General features: G+C 40.3%; 1 protein-coding gene across 1 annotated transcript in view; it reads right to left on the reverse strand.

Annotated features, from left to right (window-relative positions):
- Nucleotides 1–1,936: 1,936 nt before the first annotated feature.
- Nucleotides 1,937–27,499, reverse strand: part of GCLC (glutamate-cysteine ligase catalytic subunit) — a 47,014-nt gene continuing 21,451 nt past the window's right edge. Inside the window, exons 2-16 of the mRNA XM_017542893.2 lie at nt 25,701–25,813; nt 24,363–24,545; nt 19,714–19,827; nt 18,183–18,241; nt 17,948–18,081; nt 13,245–13,319; nt 12,657–12,773; nt 11,557–11,695; nt 10,988–11,100; nt 9,572–9,664; nt 9,174–9,278; nt 4,231–4,312; nt 4,046–4,149; nt 3,844–3,964; nt 1,937–2,772 (exon numbers count right to left, since the gene is read on the reverse strand). Of these exons, the coding sequence (XP_017398382.1) occupies nt 2,561–2,772; nt 3,844–3,964; nt 4,046–4,149; nt 4,231–4,312; nt 9,174–9,278; nt 9,572–9,664; nt 10,988–11,100; nt 11,557–11,695; nt 12,657–12,773; nt 13,245–13,319; nt 17,948–18,081; nt 18,183–18,241; nt 19,714–19,827; nt 24,363–24,545; nt 25,701–25,813 (1,764 nt within the window). The 3' untranslated portion in view covers nt 1,937–2,560. The remainder of the gene's footprint in view (nt 2,773–3,843; nt 3,965–4,045; nt 4,150–4,230; nt 4,313–9,173; nt 9,279–9,571; nt 9,665–10,987; nt 11,101–11,556; nt 11,696–12,656; nt 12,774–13,244; nt 13,320–17,947; nt 18,082–18,182; nt 18,242–19,713; nt 19,828–24,362; nt 24,546–25,700; nt 25,814–27,499) is intronic.

The raw sequence follows: 27,499 nt of genomic DNA on the forward strand, positions 1-27,499 counted from the left end.
TTCTGGATGCCCATGTCTTCTGGCTTTTTTTGTTTTGGGTGGTAGTTTAGAAGGAGGCATCCAAGGCAATGGATTTTCCCTCCATTTCTGAACTGGGAGGCTCGCAGACAGCCTCAGAGGTGAGCCCAGCAGCAGAGGCATCCTTGGACCGGGAGGAAACCTTATTCACGCATGGGACTAGGTGGGCAGAAAACTAGTCTTTCTGTTAGCAGCAGGTTAAATAACCATCAGCTGTATCTCAAGTTAGGCCCTGAAGGGCTGGGCTTGGCCACAGGTGTTTCTACCATGGAGAAATCACTTTTTGCTTAAGATTTCTAGTTCTGTTCCTAAAATCCCAAATTCTCACCTGTGTTCAGATGGTAAAGCTCATGAGTTGTGAGGCTTACCTTCTCTGTCCTGGAGAAAGACCGCTATCTGGTTTTTAATCTAGACAGATCACATTAAACTTAAAAGCAAGTGTTGAGACTTCATATTGATTTGTCCATAACTTAGGTAAAGAAAGTGGTCTTAAAAAAAAAAAAAAAAAAAAAAAGTGGTCTAAGTCCTTATTATTCATGGAGCCAGCAAATCCACAGCATCGCCTGGGAGCCTGTTAGAAATGTGGGCCCAACCCCAGACTTACCAAGCCAGAATAACACCCCCAAGAGATCTGTATGTAGACTACAGTTTGATAAACACTGCCCTAGGAGCATTCAGATAAACAAACTAGAGCTCTGAGAAAAGTGTGTTGCTCAGATGAACATTATTTCATGAACTCTGTGTGGGGGTGAATAATGATCCAAAGACAAGAGGCTCAAACAGCTCTCTGCAAGGCTTGCTGACTCAAAAGTATCTCCTGCTTAGACTGCAGTGTGCACACAGCACCCAAGTTACTCAACATTCACTCACCATGTCCCCAAGTTCTTTCTCCCCACAGTGGTTGAGAGCTACTAGGGGAGATAAGGCATCTGTTTTTGTCTTCATCCCTATGCTTCTTTCTAGAAACATCTGAGGTTGCAATGATGAAAAAATAATTTCATGGTATCTGGGTTAATTACAAAAACCAAACTCTCCTACTATTTGTTTAATTGTGGAACTCACACACATACAATAGGTTTCTGAATGAATGCTAATTCCATTCTTTTATTTCCTCATACCACAGACATTTTAATTTATCTGCCTTTTTACAACCTGATTTACAAAAGCAAATTGCAAACGAAAACCAGGCATTCTTTAATCACCCAAAATGCATGTATAAAATATAGAACAAACCCTAGTGTTTAAACATAAACAGGGTTAGCTTAAGCAGCTTTATTGCAATCTCTTAAAGGTAGCATATTACAGTTTAAATATTTATGCTTGTAAAGGTCTGCATAATCTACAATACATAGTTATTTCAGAAGCAGTTAGGACTTTAATTGAAAAAAAAAAAAAAAAAAACAACCAAAAAAAAAAAAACAAAAAAAAAAAAAAAAACCCAAAACCCAACAAAACTTCAACACAAAGCTGTAACAATTATCTAAAACTTATTTACAATTAAACATTTAGGGTTCCGATTCATAAAACTCAGTGCCTTTCATGATTTATGAGTTTTATAGAGAAAGTAAGCAGTATGTAGAATATTCCCCAGGTAAAATCTAGGGTGAATGGTTTTTAAAAGAAAGTCCATCAATATGCTCGCTAAAAACTAAAGAGTAATAAAACTGTATACAGCAGCAATCAGAGTAACAGGCCACAAGAGAAGCATGAATACCATTTTTGACAGAATTCTTTGTATGTATAGGAAGAAAAAACGATTGACCCCCTGCCAACTTTGTTATTTAAAAAAAAATTGTCCCCAATAATCACTAAATTGTGAATTCTGGGTGATAATCTCCCTTCTCCTTAGAGTTGTGTTTAAGCTTAATGCCTAAACCAGCAAATTTAAACAAAAGAAAAGTTCCTTTGATAACAGCCATCAGAGTTCAATGGCTATTTATTCAGAGGGGAAAGCTTGGGGCAAGCTGACCAAGGGGTTAGCTCTTCCAATTACAAAAGAAACATCATAGATAAGGTGCTAGAAACCCAGGATAACCCTGGAAGCACTTCAATGGATTCAAGTGTTTAATGTACACAACAAAGGAACTGACAGGAAATTATGGAAAGTGTTTTTAAAGTAAAGAAAGAAATTACAGCAAATCAGGTCCCAGGTAGTCTTTAAAAGAACTAAAATTTACAGTAAACATTTTAAACTCTGGAATGCAAGTATTGTACAATTACCAGTACATTACATTTACAAAATTGCTTAGACAGTATTTGCTCCAGAGTAGGAATTTAAAAAATGTACAAGCCGGTTCACAATGACTTTAGATATGTTATTAAAATACATTGTTAATCAAAAATACTTTACTATGTACATGTACACTGTATAAACTCTAGATTTACCTACCAAAGAAAACTTTAATCAATTCCTGGCTCACTGGCCCAGAAAACAGTACAGTTCTATCATTTGGTCTTCTTATCATACACAGAGGCTGAGAGGCATGGTGCTGCAGCCAGTTTGTCAATAAAACAGTGATGCATTTTTCTTTCTGTAGAACGTCTAGTTGGATGAGTCAGTTTTACTTCCACTGTATTTTACTTTCCTAAATGCTGATCCAAGTAACTCTGGGCATTCACATAATTCATTTGCAATTTGGTTACACTTCAAAATAAGGCTATAATTCATTCCATCAGTTATGACACTGTCTTGCTTGTAGTCGGGATGGTTTGCGATAAACTCCCTCATCCATCTAGCAACTGTCATTAGTTCTCCTGTGGGAGTGAAAAAAAAAATTAGAACCACATAACAGAAGTTTTTTTTTTTTTTTTTAAATAAGTTGATTTAGTGGTCAGCATAAACACAATTCTGAAGAGAAATCAATATGTCCTTTGGGTGTAGCCACATGGCAGGGGGTGGGAACATCTTTCATAGTGCTTGAAGGACTCCTCCTGGGCAAGAATTTTAGGTTGCAGGCAGGCAATGAGAACACATTCATCCAGTTTCTATGGTACCTGTTAGATGCCACCTATATGCCTCCACTGCCAGCTCTTAAGGGATAGGAGCCAGCACATGTGTACAAGAGCATGTGTCCTCCCATTTGGCCAGAGGGCTAGGACTACAAATGCCAGTGTCATGAGACTGCCTCAGAGGACTGTAGGGTCCCTCGAGCGATCTTTGATCAAAGAGGTGGAGAGAATAAAGAATAGTAAGTAGAGTGAATGAAGAGGGAAATTGGCAGTATACCATTTGACGGGTGAGGTGGGGTTCTACGGCTATCCTTTGTGACTCCAGAAAGTTTACAGAAGCCTCAAGTTAAATACAGATGCCATTACCATTGTTATCGTCACTCTGTTAACTGCTGATGGCTCCCTTGTGCCAAGTACTGTGTTAGGCACTGTCAGTGTGACCTCTTCAAAGCTAACAAAGAAAGGGGATTCTCAGGAGCCTCATGGTATGTACGAAGGCAGGCTGAAGAACTGTTCAGCTTATTTAACTTACAGAGTTCCTTGGCCCTATAAAAGAGCCCATGATGATGTACAATCAATACAGTTGGACGTAAATGATAAGTAGGCAATCCACATGCCATTTCATCATCTAAGATGCCAGTGATTTTAAGATGCACTCCCGATTTTATGAGCTGATAAGAAAAAAAGCACTGCTAATCTAAGTTCTGAGCGTCAAAGATTGTAAGGTGAATACAATTGCAGAGATGTGAAAATGTGAAACAGTGTGCATGAATTGAATACGGCATTCTTTTAAGACTACATTAAGAAACTGAACATTCTAAGATAGTACCGTCCTGTCTACATTATGAGATTAAAAAATATAAAAGACTATCATACCAGATGCTCTCTTCTTAATTAGCTTTAGGTAGTTCAGAATACTACATCTGGTGTCCACATCTACTTCCATGTTTTCAAGGTAGGAGTTCAGAATTGGGATCAGTCCAGGAAATACACCTTCCTACAAGAAGCAGGACAGGTTATGAACTCCCTGCCAGGGGATGTGCACAGTGAGGCGTGCTGTACAGGGCCACCCTCCTACCTTCCCATTGATGATGGTGTCTATGCTCATGAGGGTGTACTCTTCTGCAGCGAGCTCCGTGCTGTTCTGGGCCTTGCCACAACCGTCGACCACTGCGTTGCCACCTGCCGGAGAAGGGGGAAAGGGGAGCTTTGGCAGTTTGCTGCAGCATAAGCTGACCTCAGAAATCTAAGATAATGTAATACCTTTGCAAATGTCTTTCCTGAAATAAAACATTCCCTGCAAGACAGCGTCTCGTTTCTGTGCTACCTTCATGTTCTCATCAACCTAAGGGAGAAAAAGAATCACGATCAAGTCAAACACAGAAGTTGCAATGAGGACTCACTCCCTAAGGGATTCTACTTTCTGCCCAAATGCTTCCCAGTTGGAGGAACAGGCTTTTTATTTACATGTGGCCTGTGTCACTCAATCATGGATTGGCATGTGATTTTTTTAACCCATCAAGGAATTTTAAGAGAAACTTAACAAACCTAAAACTTATATTTATGTGAAATGTCTGCATTTCAAAGCATCTTTGTGACTGAGCCTTGCAATAAATATACAGTACTGGGAGGGCAGGTGGCTGGTTCCGTTTATATAGCAGTGTCTCTCCAGGGGTCCCAGGGTAATGAAGGCAGAAGGCAGGACTAGAACCCAGTTCTTTTTATTTATTTATTTATTTATTTTGGGATGGAGTCTTGCTCTGTCGCCCAGGCTGGAGCGTGCTGCGCAATCTTGGCTCACTGCAACCCCTGCCTCCCAGGTTCAAGTGATTCTTCGTGCATCAGCCTCCCACATAGCTGGGATTACAGGCACACACCACCATGAAGGCTAATTTTTTTGTATTTTTAGTAGAGACGGGGTTTCACCATGTTGGCCAGGCTGGTCTCAAACTCCTGACCTCAAGTGATCCACCTGCCTTGGCCTCCCAAAGTGCTGGGATTACAGGCGTGAGCCATCACACCAGGCCTAGAATCCAGTTCTTCTAAGTTCAGTGCTCTTCCCCTGCTGCCTCATCACTGGGGTTTTGCCTCCCCACTTTAGTGAGGAAAGGCAAAGACCATTCATAGGTTGTCATATCTGGAATAAGGTTACAGCCCACCAGGGGCAGATCACAACTTTTTGCCCACCTGGTGGCTCTGGCCATGTAAACTCATTCACGAGACCGAAAACTGTTTTATTTGTGAATTCTCTGTATCTCCAATGACTTTTTAAGACCCTCAAAGCAGAATTACAACTTTTTAGTAGTAATCTCTTGTTTTCTAGAATGGAATCTTATATGGGACCTCGATATATATAACAATGACCAGTTAGAGGGCCAGGCTGGCATGGGACAGACGGTATACAAGTTCTCTTGATTACCAAGCCTCTTCCCATATTCATTAAGGGGGGAATGCTATCGTTGTGGTTTCATTTTTTAAGAGACACACAGGACCGTTTGAAGAATCTAGATACTCTAGGCACATACTCAAATCAATAGTCTAAAATTCCACCATGGCTGTGAACATCCGCTTTCATTTCTAATACCTGTTTCTTTTTTCCTTAGTCTTGAAAAAAGTTCATAATGACCACTGGTTTTAATGTCTGCTTTTATGACTTTCTTTCAAAGTATATTGTACTTTGTTCTTTAGATTCTCAACTTTTTGTTAAGACATTTAAAGCTGTATTTTTTCCTTAGAAACCGGCTCTGCCAGCATCCCACTGCCTTTCACTTTCCTACACAATCTGTAATTCTAGTTTTGGTTAATCTAAAACCTACTAGGAAAGACATTTTAAATTTCCAATGTTAAATTTCTCCATAACATCTCTTTAGTTCAATGTTAGTGGGAACACATGCTGTATTGTGTCTACTTTTGAGAGGTGAAGATTTTCTTTAATTTTTGTAAATCTTACTGAGGGCATTTTGAAAAAAGATGTGGTATGAGACACGTGATACAGGCTATACAACCAAGCTTGTTAACATTTAATAAGCCATTTAATTCCCCCATGGTCTTTCCCAACCTTTATTATATGGCCTGTCAGTTATTAAGTAACATGCAAGGTACTTGCTAAGTGGTTTACCTGCATTAATCCCACATGGGCTTACAACAGCCTACTCATCCCCCTCTGGGATACAGGTGGGAAACTGAGGCACTGAGAATAAGTAACTTGCCCAAGTTAAAAGCCTAGTAAACAGTGCCAGGGATTTATGCCTTTAGTTAACACATCGAAGCCACGTACTATTATTACCCATCACACTAAATTCTTTTTATGTTACATTTTATGATACAAAAAGGACCACAGCTTTCACCATCTTGGAAGAATATATACATCTGCTTTATGCCATTTATTACTTTCCACCTCACGTTCTGCCTGATCCTGCTTTGCCATTCTGCTATCCTTCCAAAAGGTCAGTAGGCAGCTCCTGTCGGCATCTGTCCTTGTTCTAGGTGTATCTCATCAAACTTACACTGTGTTGTTGCTATTTTATATTATCCGTTTTAGCTGTTCAACAGGATAGGGTTTAGTCTATTCAAATTTTTTTTTATTTTATTTTCACCATTTTATGTTCGATGAGCTATTGTTCCATCATTTCCCTGACCCCACGCCCAATTCTGTGGCACTGAAATGTATTCGCTGTTCATTTTACCACACTTTTAGAAGTGTGGTTTAACTACCAGCAAGTTTAGAAGTAATAAATCCTGCTTCTATACTATTCATAGTTTTCCTTACTTTTAAAGAGGTACTTTTGAAATTATAACTCTGTCAAGCGCTAATGAGTATCTACCATTCATCTCCTTCCTCATCCCCTTACTAGGTACGATGGTCTGAATCTCTGTGTTCCCTCAAATTAATACACTGAAACCTAAAGCCCATTGTAACAGTATTAGAAGGCAGGGCCTTTGGGAGGCGATTAGATCAGGAAGGCTCTATCCTCATAAACGGGATTAGTGCTCTCACAACAGAGACCCCTGAAGAGCCCCTTCCACCACGTACGAACCAGAGAGCAAGCTCTCGCCAGACACTGAAACTGTCGGTGACTTGATCGTGGACTTCCCACCTCCAGAACTGTGAGCAATACATTCCTGTTGTTTCTAAGCCACCCAGTGTATGCTGTTTTTGTTACCGCAGCCCAAACAAACTAAGACACTAGACAAGACTTCTAGCCCTAACTTGATCCATGCAGTTTTGTTAGAACCACTTGAAATTTAAAGAATAATTTGGCTGGGAAGATCATTCTGTGGTTGTTAATTCTGTACCTCTCGAGATCCTGAAAACTTCTTTCCATATAGCATTTAATGTTCCAAATGTGAAGTAATATCAGTTGATTTTTCCCCCTTGGCAGGTCTCTTAATTTTTTCTCCTGTCCAAGCAGTTAATTTTCCCTTTGAGATTCATAAATGCCTACCTTTGAGTTCTTTAAATATTTGTCTCATCCTTAACAGAGACTTACTAAGGAAAAATTCTATTATTTTATATCTTTCTATTATTTTATATCTTTCCTACATAAACTATTCTCCCCTTCTAAATTATTACACAAACATGGAATTTTCCAGAGCTTTCCATGCTTCAGGTTTTCCGTAATTTCCATTTCTTCACCATCCTGCTGGGATTAATTTTAATTTGGTTTTCTAAATCACTGCCTTGGATATTCAATAACATCTGCTCTACTGGTGAATATATTCACCATTAAATAAGCACCACCTACAATGCTTATTTTACAAATGTGACTGAACTTCTATAGAATTTGTCTGAGGCCACTAATTAGAATTCCTTTAAGAATTCTTTCCAAAGCTGAGCATGGTGGTTTGTGTCTGTAATTCCAGCTACCTGGAAGGCTGAGGCAGCAAAAGAAGGATCATTTAAGCCCAGGAGTTCAAGACCAGGCTGAGCAACATAGTGAGACCCTGTTTCTTAAAACAGGTTTAAAAATTTAAGAAATAAAAAAATAAATAAAAATTAAAAAAATTTTTTTAAATAGTAATTATTCCAGTTTCTTTTCTTTTCTTTTTTTCAAGAGATGGGATGTGGCAATGTTGTCGAAGCTGCACTAGAATTCCTGGACTCAAGCAACCCTCCAGCCTCAGCCTCCCAAGTAGCAGAGATTATAGGCGTGCGCTGGACCCAGTTTAATTCCTTGAAGTAACTTAATTTCACTGAACAGAATATACCATTGCAGGACCAGCTGGGCCCTTCTCTTTAAGGTATCAATTATTCTCAATTTTCTGTTGCCTTCCAGGCATCTATTTTTACTTATAAGCAAAGGCTTAAGACTGGTAGCTTACACGGAATCTCTCTTAGATGGATCTGGTCTCCCCGATAGGTAAGCATGAGGAAATGTGGGCCCACAGAATTCCATGGGTGACCTTTGGTCTGGGTGTGAGGAGCAGGCATGGAGCTGACAGCTGAACTTCCTTCGGGGCTGTGGGGATGGGCACAGCCTGGCAAACCCCTCGTGGAGGAGGGAGATACCCCAGGGGCAGATCCTGAGCTAAGCAGTTTCATTCCTGCTTCCATGTTTGCTGTGACAGGGCTGCCCTACTTCTCCCTTCTCTGGCCCTAAAACCCTCCGCCAGGAATCCCTGTGGCAGGGCCCTCTCTGTTTAGCAGTTTTTCCCAGCCACTCTCTGCGAAGAGGACCCCGGCTCAGAAACCAAAGGTGTTCACCTCCTCAGCTACTGTCCCACAGCCCACAGCTCTGCTCCCTCGTCACCTAGAGTTGTTCTGCTGGCAAATGTCTCCAAGAAAGCTCGTTTTGTTATCTTTTTAGGGGCTGATTAACTCCTATTTGCTTTTCTGACAGTCCAATCCCAACCAAATTCTTGAGAAACATCTCAAGTTCAGTTCTACTGAGGAGACTTTTCCCAGCATTCCAGCAGTTACACTTTCCATCCCCATCCTAATTTTAACATTATAATCAACCTGGGATTTTGTGGTGGTTGAAATCAATGTGTGGGACTCCTTCCAGCCACCAATCACCTATAATGGAAAGCATCTAGAAATTAAGCTTAGGTTTAAGAGAAAAGAATAGGGCTGATGGAGAAACATTTTACTGCAAAGAGTAAACAATTCTGAATGAAACCAGACTGGAAATAAATAGCATATATAAATAAATAAATATATCTACAGACAGATCTGTACCCATCATCATGAAGAAACGCATCCTTACCTTTGACAATGGAATGAGAAAATCCAATTTGTAGGAAAGGATCACTCTGGTGAGCAATACCACAAACACAACATAGGCAGAGTTCTCGAAGTCTGTTAATTGCACCTAGACAAGCAGAAGCCCAGAGAAGTAATAAACCAACTACACAAATGTGCTCTTCCTTGACCCAGGCCCCTCCTCAGAACCTGTCATTCCCAAGCCATCTCCTAATTCCCCATCTGGGTCTGGAAGCCTTTTGCCCACATCTATTCTCAGAAATCAACCCTCCTTAACTTGGACTGCACATACTTAATTTTTATTTTATATTTAAGAGCCTTCTGATAGCAGCATCAGATGGGTGATGAACAGCTGGGGAAAGAGTACTTTTGAGTCAGTTCTTGCTGATGCATGTGTCTTACCTCCATGGGTCGAAATTCTACTCTCCATCCAATGTCTGAGTTTGGAGGAGGGGGCTTAAATCTCATTGTCTGCCAATTTGTGGACTGAATATTCTATGATAAAAAAGCAGAGAAGAAAACTTTTCACATATCCAGGAAAATGTTAAGATGATGTGGTATTTAATTAGGAAAGAAGACTGTTCACTGTCCATACCAAATTTCTTCAATTTACAAAGACAAAAAGGTACAATTTAAGATTTTCTTGGAGTGTGCTCATTTAGGAAAACAAAACAGCAAGCGTTTAACAAAAGACAGAGGCCCTAACCCTGCAAGCTTAATCCTACCCAGCTCCTAATCCCTACCTCCTACCTATGGGACAGCATCTGAAGAGCCACGGGGCCCCCACCTTCATCCCTGAGAGTTCTAGGAGCCAGCCTGCTGTTCCAGGTGACACTGGACACTTTCATCTGAGAACCCTGTCACACGACAGTTGTTTCCTTTCTTCCTCCTCCCTTGGGAATGCTGCTGCTTCGATGACCCCAGAGCCTAAGAAGGGTAGCTGTTTCTCAAGACGTTGGGAGAGAATTCTTTCTTGGCCCTGACATCTTGGGACCCAATGGCAATACTGGAAGGATTTATATCTCCTTTTGTGAGTTTGGTGGGGGAAAAAGGGGAATACAGATGGTATTACAAAAGGTATATATGTATGTCAATGTCTACATATAACATGACACAGAAATAAATCTATGAGATGTCTATCTACAAAGAATAAAAAGTTACGTGATATGTCTGAAGCACTGAAATAGCTGATCAGGTTATTTTTGCACAGTGTGTGTTTGAATTTTCACCACTAGGCAAATAAGAAAATACTGAACAAACAAACAAATAAAAAAATAGAATCAGTGAGATAACCAGTAAGAATCATAAGAGTATTTGAAGCCGGGCGCAGTGGCTCAAGCCTGTAATCCCAGCACTTTGGGAGGCCGAGGCGGGTGGATCACGAGGTCAAGAGATCGAGACCATCCTGGTCAACACGGTGAAACCCTGTCTCTACTAAAGCTACAAAAAATTAGCTGGGCATGGTGGCGCGTGCCTGTAATCCCAGCTGCTCCGGAGGCTGAGGCAGGAGAATTGCCTGAACCCAGGAGGCGGAGGTTGCGGTGAGCCGAGATCGCGCCATTGCACTCCAGCCTGGGTAACAAGAGTGAAACTCCGTCTCAAAAAAAAAAAAAAGAGTATTTGAAACCAATTTTTCATTTTCCAAGTCCTTTACTGCACTGGGTAAATGAAAGTCTTAAGAGATTTCTTTTGTATTCTTCGCAGGTACAGAAAACTGCCTCCCCAGCTTGGTTTATGAAGTGAAATGCATTTAAAACAGGATTCCAGTCTCTTGGAAGTCAAAAAAATAAATAAATAAAAATAAAATCGAGGAGATACCTCAAAATGGTCAGACTCATTAGCATCATCCAGGTGTATTTTCTCTTCAAACAGCGTCAGTGGGTCTCTAATAAAGAGATGAGCAACATGCTGGGCCAGGAGATGATCAATGCCTGCAAAGGGAGATCATATGGGAACTCACTGCAAAGCGGGAGATACCACTTCCTCTTAGCCCAGAAAGACGACAGGGTAGCTCAGGAAGTTTGAAGAAAGGGTGCCTAGAAGCTTAGGAAATAGCTGGTTTGATCAGTATCCTCACCTCGCCCAGTATTTTATACTGCAGACACTGGGGGAATGTCAGCATTTTATTCACTACTTACACAATGCCTGCTGGGGCACTGGTGTGGACCTAGCCACAGACCTCCAAAGTAAGCTCCTTTTGCTAAAAGTCAAGAAGATCTCACAAGTATTTGGAACTTGAAACTTTAGGAACAAGCAGCCTCATTAAAAAAGTTAAAGACTTCACACTAACAATGGAAACCAGACGAGGAGTCAGCAGAAAAGTGTAAAAGAGCTTTGAAGAACTAAAGGCGTACAATGAAACCCTGGAAGATGGAGTGGAAACTCACCTTCCTGCAACAGCTGTTCGTAGATCTCTTTATCTATCGTCAAGTCGATGTCATTGTATTTCTCACCACACTTAGATAAATAGCTGTCTATTGAGTCATATCGGGATTTACTGATCCTATAGTTATTGTTCTTCAATGGCTAAAGATTAAAAAATATATAAATGAATATGCCGTATAAAAGGAGTTGAAAATAAACTAATTACATATATTTTAATATATGATAATTACATAAAAACCTCAACATAAGATACAGAAAAAAAAGTTAGTGAGCCCTAAAAAGTATTATTAAGGAAAATTATATTTTTAAAAATCTGAAGGCAATTAAGTACCCTTATTTTCTGGAATGATTTAAATATACTTTTTTCTTTTTAAAGCAGATGATTTTCATTCTTATTAAGCTAGGGGAAACAAATGCTAAGGTTAAAAGTAAATAAATAAATAAAGTAAAATAAATCTATCAAAATAATTTATCCTTTAAAGTTTATTTCTACTTAGAAAGCATGTTCAACAATTTATGAGCAATTACATGAGAGTAGCAGCAGTGTAGCCCTGGTTGAGAATATCAAAATCACTTATGAGGGTTCCTTTAAAAACACATACATTCAGGTCCTATCCTAGAGATTCTTATTTAGAAGATCTAGGATAGGGTCTGGGTGTGTATTTTTAAAGATTTCCATGGGTGGTTCTGCTGCACATCCGTTGGTGGAGAGATGCAAGGGTTACTTTACAGTTCAACATGCAAACAAGAGGTGCCATCTCACCCTTATTAATCAACACCTAAACTTTTACATGGAAAAAGAATCTCTGACAACAAATTATGCTTTCCACAGCAGAAAGCACCATATACAAAACACTCAAGTGGCAGGTAAAAACAGCTATCAGCACTTCCAAAATATAGAAAATGGCACAACTAATTTTAAATGAAGCTAAAACAATTATAGACATGAACATACGATAAAAATTAACTCCCCACCCAGACCAAATCTTTTTTCCCCACTTCAGATAAAAATTTCAGAGAGACATCAACATTGCAAGTAGTTACAATAGCTCCGTTTTACCTGCTTGACTTAAAAGGGCTATTAAGGAAAAATAATTCCTACCTCCAGTCCTCTCTCCTCCCGAGTTCTATCATCTACAGATGCTGAAATCACTCCCCAGCGACAATCAATGTCTGACACATAGCCTCGGTAAAAGGGAGACGCAGCACTCAAAGCCATCTAAAACAAACGAAAGTCAGCTTCTGCAAATTCAAAGTGTCACATGCCAAAAAAAAAAAAAGTTCCATGTAGTTATATTTCTGGTCAAAAAGGATCAGTTTATGCAACCCATACAGAGCTCCACCACATATACCTGTGCCTGTCTTCTAGTGAAATATACCAGGAAGAACCCAAATCCTGGGGTTTGATTCACTGAAACCATCCTGTCTAATGTGAGGACATGAAGTATGGGAGAGGGAAAACAGCCACACTCAAACTTGACACTTAACAAATCAATGTTGTACTAGCAAGAGTAAACTTCTACAGTGTAGATTCTCACTTCATTATACCTAAACCTGCATACCATTTATATTAGTTCATCTCTGACTGAGGTCTTAACTGGACTTAAATAGCACACTGTCAGTAAATACTGCACATGCTATCTTATTTCATACGAAGTAGTATTTAAAATAAGAGGTAATTTCTACTTACAACAATTGGACAGATAGTGGCCAACTGATCATAAAGGTATCTGGCCTCAGATATGCTGCAGGCTTGGAATGTCACCTGTTTAAGAATTACAAAGTTATTAACACCAAGGAAAAATGATTAGCATGCTCCCCAAGCAGTGAAGTCAGAGAAGGAAGGTGGCTGGGGAAAGAAGGGCAACATAACAGCCCTTCATTAATGGCAACATTTAATGCAAGGGTTTGTTTAAAAGTTGTCTTAGGTGAATTAAACTAGAAAATGGTGTTTAATGATGTTCCACTGCCTACTGACAACTAACATAAATAACCAAGGTTCTAAGTGAAATAAGATTAAGTAGTCAAAAAAGAAAAAGAAGACACAGACATACGATGACCTTTAGCAAAGCATTTTCTCTTCTATGGGTTTGTTGCCTTACTTACCTTTTAGTTAGTGAGGGATAGCAAAAGGAATTTGGACAGGTTAACTATAGTTTTCAAACTTCACTGGTGGCAGTATGGTGAAGAGCTTGGAAGCGGGCAAGGCTATAAAGACAGGGAAGCAGTTAAAATACTGTACCTGTCAAGGAAAAGCCTAAGGAAAGATCTGGGGAGAGGGATATGAAAGTCGAAGCAGCAAGCCCTGGTGACCAAGGGAGACTACGAATAGAGGATAGCTGAGATTTTGGCCTGGGTTTTCGAGGTTAGAGAGAAAGAAGTGCCATGATGTGACGGACTTATGAGACCAAGAGAACAGACAGAAAAAGGGGCCCTCTAAGTGGCTAGGTCTCCAGGGGTGGTGCCCAGAATAAAAATCCGAGTTGGAGAAATATCTGGGGGATAGGCTCAGATAATGTCCTGAAGATGGGGAGATCACCCAGGAAGGCTGCATAAGGAGGGCAGGTAGGACACTTCAGAGTTAGGCAGAGAAAAAGACCATATAATTTGGTTAGCATGAATTCTTTGTTACCCAACAGAAACAAACAAACAAACAAAAAGACCTGCTTTTTTCCAAGAGGGTAAAAGGGGCAAGAATATTACAAATATTAGCACATTTGTAATAACTGCAAGTTGGGAATAGTTTTAATCTCCTCTGTTATTGTTATTCAATAATGACAGCTTGAATTTAGTGTTGGTACCTGAAATGAATTAAGTGTTTAAAACTTGAAATAATGGCAGCTGACTGAATATTTTACTGTTAAAATAGCAACTTGTTAGTTCCAGTGGTTTTAGCTGGATCTCAACTTTGCTTTCAACAGCAGACAACATCTTACCGGAGACTCGAGTTTGCCTGCCCAATTATAACTGCATTTCATGTCAATGTGGAGACTAACTATATTAACTAGTCATTACTAGTTCAGTAATTAATTCACCACAGAGGAAAGCTGTGTCACAGGCATGAAAGAATAAGAGTTTCAAAGGTTAAAACAAAGATTGAGAAGGGCTGGCAATTAGGTCACTGATAACCAGACCAAGGGTGGTTTCCGCAAAAGAGGTAGGAACTTGGAAATCTGTTTTGAGTGTGGTATGAATTACATGAGCAGTGAGGAAATGGGAGCTGGTAAGCAAAGTCTTTATGCACTTGTTTGCTAAAGTGGAAGCTCCAGAAGGATGGGGATCTTTCTTCCCATTCTCTATCCCAAGTGTGCAGGACAGTGTCTGACACCTGGTTAAGTGCCTAACAAAAAAAAAAAAAAAAAAAAAAAAGGTGCTACCTGAAAGACAGGGACCCCAAAGGCCAAACTGACAAGGCATTGAGATTTAAAAACAAAAACACTAAATTTTCCCAAGTATTTTGACTAGAGAATTATTTTAAACATGCATCTCGTGATTTTTTTAGGTCTTTTTTGTGTTACTCTTAGGTATTTTAGTGTGCGTGCATTATTTTTGTTTTTAAAACGATACTATGAGAAGCAGGTTTTCTTTCCAGTTCTGCAACTGTCTTCTCTTAGATGGCCTAGTACACAATACATAATTCGTAGGTGAATCCTGGGAAATCCAACCACAGAGAAGTACACAACAGTGAAGTGACTTAGTTATTTTAAATACACTGAGTAATTAGCTTCCTTACTCTAGAGCTGATATGCAATCATCAAATTAAATAGGACATCACTGTGGATAATGGCTTTAACGGAAGGAACAAAAGTTCTTACACCTTAAAAAGCCATGAATACACGAATAGTTTTGGCTTCTAGTGTCCTTTTAAAGCATCATATAAAGAAGACACACAATGTTGCCAGGAAACTGATGGGGACAGGGGAAGGAACTAAGGAAGATATATGTTAGAAACCTAAACATCTAATCTAAAATTAACCTATAACCCAGTTTTGAAGTCACATGACTTTGGGGGGCGGGGCAAGTGGGGCTATCATAGCCTGTCATGTACTTAGTGCTTTTTTTTGAGACAAAGACTTGCTCTGTTGCCCAGTCTGGAGTGCAATGGCATGATCTTGGCTCACTGCAACACCCGCCTCCCAGGCTGAAGCATTTCTCATGCCTCAGCCTCCTGAGTAGCTGGGACTATAGGCACATGTTGCCAAGCCCAGTTAATTTTTTGTAGTTAGTAGAGACAGGGTTTCACTGTGTTGCCCAGGCTGGTCTCGAACTCCTGAGCTCAGGCAATCTGCCCACCTTGGCCTCCCAAAGTGCTAGGATTACAGGCATGAGCCACCGCATCTGGCTTGTATTTCTAGTAGAGATGAGGTTTTGCCATGTTGGCCAAGCTGGTATAAAACTCCTGACCTCAAGTGATCCACCCACCTTAGCCTCCCAAAGTGCTGGGATTACAGGCATTAGCCACCATGCCTGGCTGTGAACTTAGCGTTTTTTAAGTGATTCCTGAGAAGCCCCAAAACAGTCAAGAATTTGAATGTGGTTAAAATGCTTTTTGTTTTATACATAAGCCTTACATTAACCTCAAAAAATTACTTTAAATATATTTTTTCTGCTTTACTGTAATAAGCACTTTTTTTCCCATCTTTCTAATGATACATAATAGATGTACACTGTTTCAGGGCACATGTGATAATTTAATATAGTCATATAATTTGTAAAAATTAAATCAGTGTACTTGGGAAAAAAGTCGTTTCAGCATTCCACTGAAGAGATATAAAGCAGGGATTTCTGTGGTGAATTGCAAAATTTCATTTCATTTGCCACACACTTTATCTGTGCTAATGATTTTTTTTTAAGTGGAGTAGTGAAACTACATGTCATTGGGAAAAAGGAAACTGAATCCCATGACAAAGCTTTCACTGAATGGAAAAATCCTATCTACAAGCAAGAAGAATATTTATCATCTATCATTAGTACACATTTATTGGTATACACACAGTGTTTCAGTGGAAAGAATATCCCTTTGGCACTGTATCAGAGAAACTATGCAGTCCTTGGCAGAACACCCTGGTTTAATATTAAACCAAGAAAAGGCAATCAATACTCTTACAGCACTTATATAATTTTAAAACCATGTACAGTGAGCTCTAGAACTTAATGGTTCTCTTTACAAATACTTGTAATTAAGATAGGAGAACAGATGTGCAGTTAAAAGTCTAAAGGTCTCGTTTTTCATGAAGTGTGATGGTTTATGTTTGTTTGGAAGTCACATATTTTATACTCCGCTTTATATGTCAAGAAAACAGAAATTATTCTTGGCCATGTTATTTAAGCACATTCAGAATGGAAAAATCTGATTTCAGCATTCAATTTGGATTATACGTTTTGAAAATAAACAGACCAGAGATATATGTGCAAGGAGTGCATGTACACGCCGCAGCTGTTTGAGGTGAAGGAAGGCTGGGTTCTGGGCCCGGTCTATTGAGAGCAGTCAGGCTGGGCCCTTACAGGGGACCAGGCTCTGCACGACCCTGTGCCCCTAAGGACACCGTTTTTAATAGCTGAAGTAATTGGAACTGCATAAAATTTCCTTAGACAATAAATACTCTTTAACTTCTGTTAGGTAAGGCAATAAAATAAATATTAGCTTAGAGTCAGACCTAGAAGGGGCCTTAATATCAACCCTTCTTTCAACTGATGAGAAACCTGAGCCAAAAGAAGTAAAAGGAGTTTCCGAAATACCTGAGTAGTGACTGAACCAAAACCCAATGGCAGGCCTGTGTGTGGCCACCTGATGGGTTCTGTGCTTCCACTCTGGTCCAAAGTGAGCTTGGGCACGGTCACTACCAGGGGCACCATAATTTAAACAGATCAAGGAAAATTTTTAAATGGGTAAACACAGACAGGCTCCTGTGTACTTTACTCAGTAGCAAGGCAAATACAAGCTGCTAAACATTTGTTCTTTTTATACCGCTAGACAATTTTGCACAAATCCCTTGGATCACAAAATCACTGGAATACTTCCATCGGAGCTCATTTTCAGTTTTGAACAATATTTAAACCACCTCATTAGCCTGTCACTAGATGGCAGTAAAAACTAGGCATATAAAGAAATGATGACAGAATATATTGCATTTTAAGTTAACTGAAATTATAAAGGTCTATATAGAGTACATACCTTTTTGGTGAACCACAGAGTCTGTAGAACTATTAGCCATACACAGCTTCCAATGAATTTACTAACATAATTTCATTGTTTTTCAGAAAGGCATACCAGCTACAATTTCAACCTGATTAAAATGTGATTTTTTTGGAACAGGAAACATGCACATATAATGAAGTAAAAAAACAGAAACGGATGGAACACTTTGCCTCTCTGTATATTTGAAACAATACCTGAAGACAGCAATTGCCCATTCCAAATCCCATGGCATCCATGTAAATATGTTCTGGCTTAGAAGCCCTTGATGCCTCATCATCCTCAGGAAATGTTTCTATAAATGGAGATGGCGTATTCCTGTCCTTAAATACTGTATTATAAAAATACAAAAACAAAAATGGTTGAGAATCCAGGATTAAACAACAATTGAACATGTCTCTCTCCTACCCCACCACCTCTCAGTAGACTTACTTGGTACATTGATGACAACCTTTTCTCCTCTCCTATGTCGGATATTTCTTGTTAAGGTACTAAAACAGACAACCAAACGTCATAAATTGGTCACCTAAGAGTCATCATGTAAAAGAAGAATGTGATTACATACAATTAAATGGAATGAAATCATACCTCAAATTAGTTCTCTAAGGCAACTCAACAAAAAATGTATCTGTGTCAAGGTACTGTAAGGGAAGTTTCTGATAAAAGGTTTTGCATTAGTATCAATTCTTTGGCTTCTGCTCAAGAATCCCATTCTCTCTCCTGTTCAGCCCCTGCTCCCATGGCTCCCTGTAACTTACCATGGTCTGCTTTCACTGTTTCCAGCATTTCCCAAATTAACTCCAAAGACTTTGGTCAAACTGTAGTACTCACTTTCCCCTGGCATCTCTGGAGCCCCAAGGCCTTGTTCCTCCCTCCCTCAAATCTGCAGGATTAACACTTATCCTCCAGACTTACGCTTGTTTAGTCCAAAAGCTACCAGGCACAGAGTGGCCACTGAGTACTTGAAATATGGCTTGTCCTAATTAAAACACGCATGTTCCGTGAGAATAACATATACTCCAGATTTTGAAGACTTAGTACAAAAAAACATAAAATTACTTGCTAATAAAGTATTGACTACATGTTCAAATGATAACACTTTTGGACATATTGGGTTAAACAAAATATAAAATTATGTTCATCTCATTTTTACTTTAATGTGGGTATGAAACATTTACAATTACATGTTTCTGTGGACAGTGCTGCTATAGGCTCCGCTGCAATGCCACCTCTTCCATGAGGCCTGCTTTGATACCCTCACTCAGAAGCACCTTCCTTTCTCCAAGAATTTCTAGTGCTACCATCTTTTGGCATCTGTCATAATCTATCTCTTCTTGAGCAGCTGAATTGTTTTTATTTTCCTTTAAACACATGACAACATTTGAAGTTAGAAACTATGTCTACAAATGTCTCCCCCAAAAGTCTCTGCACATAGCAAACGTGTGGGCCTGTTAAAGGAATGAATGCTGAGAAGTCTTGAACTACAAACTAACAGAACTAGAAGTTAACAGAAGAAAGAGAGTGCCGATTATATATACCAGGTACTGTACCTATTTCACAAGTTATATAGAGTGAGATGGGCAGATCACAGATACCACAGTTAATTTAGAGAGGGGAAAACAAAGTAGGAATAACTAAGAGAAAAAAATCCCAGTAGGCATTTACAGACCTAGCACTGAAAATAATCACCCCATTAAAAGAGGTCAGTGGCTCAGCGAATAACTTAGCAATGACTTGGAAAATGACTTGGAAAACTCAAGCCTGGTGCAAGTGTCAACAACCAAAGAGCCTGGGGGTACCGAAGACATGAACAGGTGCACGTCTGCTAACTTCTCTGGTTACTTCGGAAGGGAGCCAAAACTCGGTAAATGCTCAGAAAGGATTCCCAGACAGAAACACCATACTCTCAGAAAGCAGAGGTCTAGTGAGGGGCATCTGCATTTCAACACAAAGCCATACTCACCTGAAGCGAGGGTGCTTGTTTATTGCTTCATCTGGAAAGAAGAGGGACTTGGAAGCTCCTCCTTCCACTGGGTTGGGTTTGAACTCAGGCAGTGTGAACCCAGGACAGCCTAATCTACAACAAATTGGAGAACTAAATAGATGGAATTTGTTTTCAGGAATTAATTGTGGGCAATCTTGCCATCACTGCACCTGCTAAAGACACCTCATTTCTAATTCCCTTTTCAGAGGGTTTTGTATCTACAAAACAAATGTTGTGTACTAAATACTGTGCCCTTTCACAACCACTCCCTGCACTTCTTGCTCATGAAGATCTTCTTTTAATTCCAGCCTACTACTAACTTTATCCAACTCTCCACTGACTCACAATCCACACAGCATTTACTCGAGTCCTCTCCATCTCTTCATCTAATAGGAAGGAGGAGCACAGAAACCATTTCTCTTGGTCACACCAGCTGTCATGGGTTACAGATGTCCCCCTACATGGCTTCTTTTTCACCCCTAAATTCTCAGATTATCTTTGGACCCCCTGCATGGCACCACTGCCTCCCACTTCCTGGTAGGCTCTGTTTGAAACTGGAAGGAGCCTGTTTTTTGCCTCTGCAGGTCACCTCATGAGTCCCTCAAGATTAGGAAGTATCTCTGCCAGTGTCCCATCCACTCCTGAGATCACCCTCTGAAGTTTGAAACCCAACCCTATTCTCTTACGTGACTTAAGGCGCTCTAATTTCAACACAGGAAAATGAAGCTCCATATTTATTCCTAAATGTAAAGCTCAAATTCCACATCACTTTCAGTGATGGCCCCAGTTTTTCCAAGTTAGGAATTTGAGGTCAATAATACACATGCTGTAAGGGAGGACAAAGACTAAGTAAAAGCCAGACAGAGGAGGGGTTTTAAATCAGTGGGAAGAAAGAAACTTGTGGTTTGAGGGTCAAGACTAGCTCATATCTTTAAAAAAATATATATATATATATTTTTTTTTTTTCTGAGACAGGGTCTTGCTCTGTCTCCCAGGCTGGAGGGCAGTGGCACAATCATAGCTCAGCACAGCCTTGAACTCCTGGGCTCAAGTCATCCTTCTGCCTCAGCCTCCTGAGTAGCTGGGATTACAGGCCTGAGCCACTGTACCCGGCTAAGTTTTTTTCTTTTTCGTAGGGACAAAGTCTCACTATGTTGCCCAGAGTGGTCTTGAACTCCTAGGCTCAAGTAATCCTTCTCCCTCAGCCTCCCAAAGTACTGGGATTACAGGTGTCAGCCACCACGCATGGCCATCCATGCCTTATTTTCAACCCCTACTTTTTCTTAATATAAAATAAAGTACCTGTTGGCTGCCCATATCCACCTTGAGAACAACTGACGGTAGTGATCTTTACCTAGAAAACAGTTCCCAGCTACAAGGGTGCTTGAGAATTCTTGAAGCTATGTGCATTATTTGCTATGAGCCTACAACCTTAGGATTAGTCCTTTGAGAGAGTAACAAACTTAAATCTCAGGGGACCCCTCGCTCACCAGAATCAGATTAGATGAAGAGAGAATAAGAATGTGTTTGTGTGGAAGGGAGAAGGTAGAATCAGAACTTGCATCTTCAGACACCTACAGCACTGCTTTATTCTAGACCCGTGCTGTCCAACAGAACTTTCTGGAGTGATGGAGATGTTTAATATCCCCACTATCCAAACCAATGTGGTAGTCACTAACCATGTGGCTACTGAGCCCTTGAAATGAGTCTAGTTCCTCAGTCACATCAGAAACTACAACTTTCATTTTACGTAATTTTAATTTTAAATTTAAATAGTCAGATGACTACTGTTTTGGACTACAGCTCCATGCTGCAGAGCTTTACCTCTTTACAAAGGAAGTCACACTGTTTACACTTAAGAACCAGCACACTCCTTTCTCCCTTGATCCCATACTACAACAAAACTTTATCATTTATTGTGGATGTACAGGGAGGCTTCTGACCACTCAATAACTAATAATTATTGTTTCAAGTCCAAAAATACCTTCCTATATGGACAGTGTATAAAAAATTATACATTTAATTTTTTTTAATTATAGGTTTTTAGAATAAAACTTATGCCTTTGTCTCAACTCTCCCTTCATAATGACTTAAGATGCTACATCTTTTTATTTTTATTATTTTTATTTTTATTTTTGAGACAGATTCTTGCTCTGTTGTGCGGGCTGGAGCGCAGTGGTACAATCTCAGCTCACTGCAACCTCTGCCTCTCAGGTTCAAGCGATTCTCCTGCCTCAGCCCCCCTAGTAGCTGGGATTACAAGCGCATGCCACCATACCGGCTAATTTTTGTATTTTCTGTAGAGATGGGGTTTTACACGTTGGCCATGCTGGTCTCAAACTCCTGACCTCAGGTGATCCACCTGCCTCGGCCTCCCAAAGTGCTGGGATTACAGGTGTAAGCCACCATGCCCAGCCGCTAAATCTTTTTAAGAAGGGCAACTATTCTATACAGAACCATTCTCAATTAAGGTAAGGGATACATTAGGTTTTACTTTCAGGCCTAGAAGGAAACACCACAGCCCATCAATCCTACATATTCCTCAGTTTTAATATATAAAACAGTTCTGGTTTGTTACAAATCTCTTCCCACTTCCTTAATTTGCTAAGTGAAATGTACAACCCTCTTAAATGTTAAGGGGAAAAAAGGAAAACATAAGGTATTAAATTTTCCAGTTCACTAGAAGTTGTCTTTTAACATCTGTAACCTACTCCTTGGCCTCTAATGTAAAATTCTAAGGTTTTCAGGACAATGAACTATAGCAACAGCCTTGCTGTCTCTTCTCTCCCCAGCGGTGCACCAACTCTGTTATCTTTGAAACCACCCACGTTTCCTATCGGCAGCACCCACTGGCATCCAGGCAGCCCTTGTCTCCCCCAGGGAGCTCCCTCACTCAGCTCCTAGTAGCCCTGGCACCAGCTCCACAGCTGCTCTCACACTACAGCCCAAGTAAGGGCTGCAAAGCAAAAAGGGGATGCCATCCGTCCAATTCAACCTTCCCGAGGCCTCCGACTGCTTTTAGGAGAATAACCAAAATCTATAGCTAACCTCACCTGGCCTGCAAGTTACCTGCCAGCTTCCCTTTACCCCACACTTGCACTTCCTCCTCAGCCTCCTAGTCACATTGGCCAGCTTGCTTTCTTCTAGTTCCCAGAAAATACCTACTTGTTGGGCTCATCCTAGGACTTCTTCTACACACACTGCTCCCCCTCCCTAGGATTTTCCTTTGCTCCCCATTCCTGTTTCACTCCTCCAAGAATCTCGGACATCCCATCCCTCTCCCCCTCTACCCACCAGAGTCCACTGAATACCCAGGTTGTACTCTTTGCTCCCCATCTGTCTCCTCCTCCTAGCACTGCCCACTTTGACACTCATTGAATCTATGGATATTTGATTGTCCTTCATCCCCCTAGCTCCACAGAGACAGGGCTGTCTGTCTTCACTCAAGAGGGTATGACCATTCTGCCTGCAGCAGGCACTCACGTGTCTGAGTGAATGGCAGGGCCAGTGATTTTTCACCTCCTCTTTCAAACATTAGGACAAAGAAATGTGCCCACTTGAATCAAAGCAAATCTGTCCACCCTCACCCAGTGCTTTTCCTTCTGGTGGAAAGAAGGGAGTGGCCTATACATAAGGAATGAAGGTGTCACAGAAATAGAGATGCTTCTATAAATGTTGGATGACTGGCTTAAATGAATTTCCAACTATTTTGATGTTATAATAGAGATGTAAAAAACAATAAAATTCCCATTTAAATGCCCTTCTGAGGCCAATTATATGACCCTGAATGGCTGGTGCACATTTTTCAGCGAAAAGGTATAAAAATAATACTTCAAAGTGTTCTCCACCATGGATACCAACCCCAGAGCTCCTTTGAACTTTGAGGAGCTAAGCGTACTGTCACAATCCAACAGACATCTAGAATAGATAAATTACATTCATGCTTTGGCAGAAATGTATTCTTACATAGAGGTTCTACGTATCATACACACGATATTCATGTACCTCATTCTAAGCGAAGAACATAAGTTCACTCTTACTTTTACGTACTTTTGCTCATAACTAGATTTGATGACAAACCCTAAATCTTCTTTTCAGCACAATACGCAATGACCTAATGACTCATGTTGCACATAGATTATCGATATCAATAGTGCATTGGGAGCACCGCAGATCCTCCGATCTGCCAGTGATGTCGCCATATGCTAGTAGGTAAATGCTCCTTTCTGAAAGTGCGTGAGGACACAACCATCACAGTCACGAGGCGACAACACTCCAGCAGCTTCAGCTATTGCTTACAAGGTCAGAACTGTGTGGCAGGCATGCTGCTCCCTCCACCCTTGCCTGCGACAGACACAGGCACACTGCTGGTCTGTCATCACAGTACCCCAGTCTTTCCCACTGAGCCCCGCTGAGTGTGCTCACCACGGTGCAGCCACCACAGCTGACTGAAGCTGGCATGCAACTGTGCCTGCAGCTCTACTGTTACAGAGTCTCTCACGTGCCTAAAATATGAACTGTCTGTAGTGTATGAGGATTGTAGGGTGGAATGCCTGGGTCATGACTTGCTCTTTTTATTACCTGTATCTCTGAGAGATCTGCTGGGGCATGTTAATGTAGGAACTAACCTGGGAAATGAAGTTATTGTGCAAACAGCCTGATTTTCTTCTAAGACAGAAGTTGCCTCCTTCCGGCGTTTTCGCATGTTGGCCTCAACTGTGTTGAACTCAGACATCGTTCCTCCATAGGGCTGTCCCGGAGTCCCTTCAATCATGTAACTCCCATACTCTGGTCTCCAAAGGGTGGGATGGCTACGGAGGATAAATAATTTAGTTCCATCTTATTCTTTTGCTACAGTCTGCTCAATTTTTAAGTTTTTAAAGTTGATTAAAAAATTTAGAAACCATTAGGTATAAATGAAGCTAAGAACTCCTTCACAGTTCTCGGTGATTATCACTTTTCCACAGGTCTTCAACTACATAAGGGTCAACAAGTATTGAAGTATTGGGTCCAAAATATTTTCTTCTTTTGAGACAGAGTCTCGGTCTGTCACCCAGGCTGGAGTGCAATGGCATGATCTCGGCTCACTACAACCGTCGCCTCCCAGGTCCAAGTGATGCTTGTGCCTCAGTCTCCTGTGTAGCTAGGATCACAGGCGTGCAATACCACGCCTGGTTAATTTTTGTATTTTTTAGTAGAGACAGGTTTTTGCCTTGTTGGCCAGGCTGGTCTTGAACTCCTGGTCTCAAGTGATCTGCCTGCCTCGGCCTCCCAAAGTGCTAGGATTACAGGCAGGAGCCACCGTGCCCAACCCAAAATCTTTATGAATAACTGAAAATGCACACAGAGTACTCACTGTCCAGGACAAACTCACCCACTCTGCAGTAAAGGACATGAGGCCTTAAGGGCTCTTTCAATTCAATGCTACCCTCCAAACTCAAGTGCACTCCCCCAAAACTAATGAGTGGAAAATGAACAGGGAGTATATATTCCCTTTCCCGCCCCCTCTTTGTCTACTTAAATATAGAAATATTTTTAAAACATCATGCCAGCCAATCAAAACCCATCTGCAAGTTTTGTCTTGCACCATGGTTTGTGATCCCAGTTATATGCTTCCACAATACATTTTCCCCCAAAACGTTTTAAAAATAAACAGGCTTTATATTTAATTTACTGCACAAAGTGCTTCATATACTAATGTATTTAATTCCAACATCTTAGGTAGGTATTGTTATTATCTTTACTTTACAGATGAGAGAACTAAGGCACAGAAAAGTTAAGTAACTTGCCCAAGGTTATTCAGCTACTGAGTAAAGGAACCAGGATTTGAAACTCTGGCCACCTTGGGAACCAGAGCCTGTACTCTTAAGTGTTACGCTATCTTGCCTCCAGTAACTGGGGAAAAACTCTGTATTCCAGTAGTTTTAGCAGTTTCAGAAACACTAAATCAGCACATGAGAGCTTACTTTGGGTTTGTCCTTTCCCCCTTCTCTTGTAGAGTTTCAAGAACTTTCTCCCCAGACAGGACCAACCGGACTTTTTTATTTTCATGATCAAAAGATACCAACATGTATTCCACCTATTGAAAATAAAGGTGAGAAAAATTAACATTCTACGTTCTTCCAGACTTGTTTTCAGTGTGACCTCCTGAAGAAGAAGGCAGGGAAACGTGAAGTCTGGAAAGGATCCACAGTAACCCCAGACAGCCACATCTGCTCACAGTACAGCACACAGTTAAGTGTTCATACGTATAATATGAAAACCTGTAGAAATGATCAGTCAATAGTGCCACTTTCATCCCTCCTTGTCTCTGTTCTACGTAATATCCTATGGAAAGGTCGATACCCATTTTGACAAGTTGTACTTCAAAAAAGATGCGTTTTGAAGCAAAGATTCTGTAAATTGCCATTGTAAAAAAGCAGCTGCATTTTAAAATTTATTTCTTCAGTTAGTTTACTATAAGTTTAAGAAAGTAGTTATCTGGACATTTCAGTCAAGGTAGATTAAACTTACTGGCAGAGTAATAAGTCAGGTAGATTACACTTCCATAATCCCACGAACAGTCCCATTTTTGGAGGGTTAAACCATAATCATAAATATACTGTGTGGAGAAGTTATTTTAGGGGGTTCAACAATTGAATTTTGGTTTATCACAAGTAATTTAAGACAATTTCTCCACTCTGAAACCATATAAAATTTACAATGCAGGGCGCACTAGTGCATTTATTAACAATACCTGGTGGAATTCTAATAAAAATAAAGACTTAAACACCAAAGTCAGACTTCTGGGCAGAGTACAACTAGAACCTACTTTTCTTTTTGCTGAAATTGCATGCTTTAAATCATGAGAGTTGGCATGATTATGAATCACGATGTGTGACTGAAACAAAACATCCATTATCCATACATAAGTGGAAAGATATGGAATTATTCAGGCAAACCCCTGAAAGTACCCTTTGCACATGGCACACAGACAGTTACTACAGAGGTGGGAAGCTGATTCCCTCACAAGACAAACCATATTTAACTACTATTGTAAGCCATAGTGTGTTAATTTGGCTTACAATAGTAGCTAAAAAAAAAAAAAAAAAAAAAAAAAAAAAAAAAAAAAAAAAAAAAAAAAGGCAGGCAACAGTAGATCCACTATCTCTTGGACGTTTCACTTGTAAATCTAGGTTCTCAGTCTTAAAACAACATCCAGAAGGCCAGAAGGAAGCCTGTGACTGTGGCTGGGCTGTTCACTTTTCGGGGGTGCACACTGTCTGCAGTTGTTTATTTCCCTATTTATGTGTATTTCCCTGGTCTTGGAAGGCATTTGAGTCAGTCATCCTCAGCACATAAACATAATGGCTAAGAAACAGGATTATAATCAGGAAAAAAAAGTAACTATAGGAGATAGCCTAGCAAGTTTAAACAACAACAAAATAAACTTTCAATTAACTGTTATTAGCTCGCATCAGAATCTTTTAGGTCAAGAAACAGAAAAGGCTGCTTGATTTGGGTACACGAACCGGAAACATGAGGTCTCCACCTGCACAATCACTCAGTGTCAGCTGACTAAAAACTAAGCTGCAGAATCTGGAACTGTTGCCAACAAGAAGTACAGGTTGCAAGATAGCATCTATAGATCTATGACTCCAGAACAGCTAAAACCTGATGGAACAGGAAACTTGGTTGAGTCTCAGAATGGGTACGTGAAAAGATAACAAGTTAATCTTTAAATAAGCATAATGAGAAAGGATATGCTTTCATATATGAATCCTAA

The sequence above is a fragment of the Cebus imitator genome, unplaced genomic scaffold (genome assembly GCF_001604975.1).
Source record: "Cebus imitator isolate Cc_AM_T3 unplaced genomic scaffold, Cebus_imitator-1.0 Scaffold148, whole genome shotgun sequence".
Lineage (NCBI taxonomy): Eukaryota > Metazoa > Chordata > Mammalia > Primates > Cebidae > Cebus > Cebus imitator.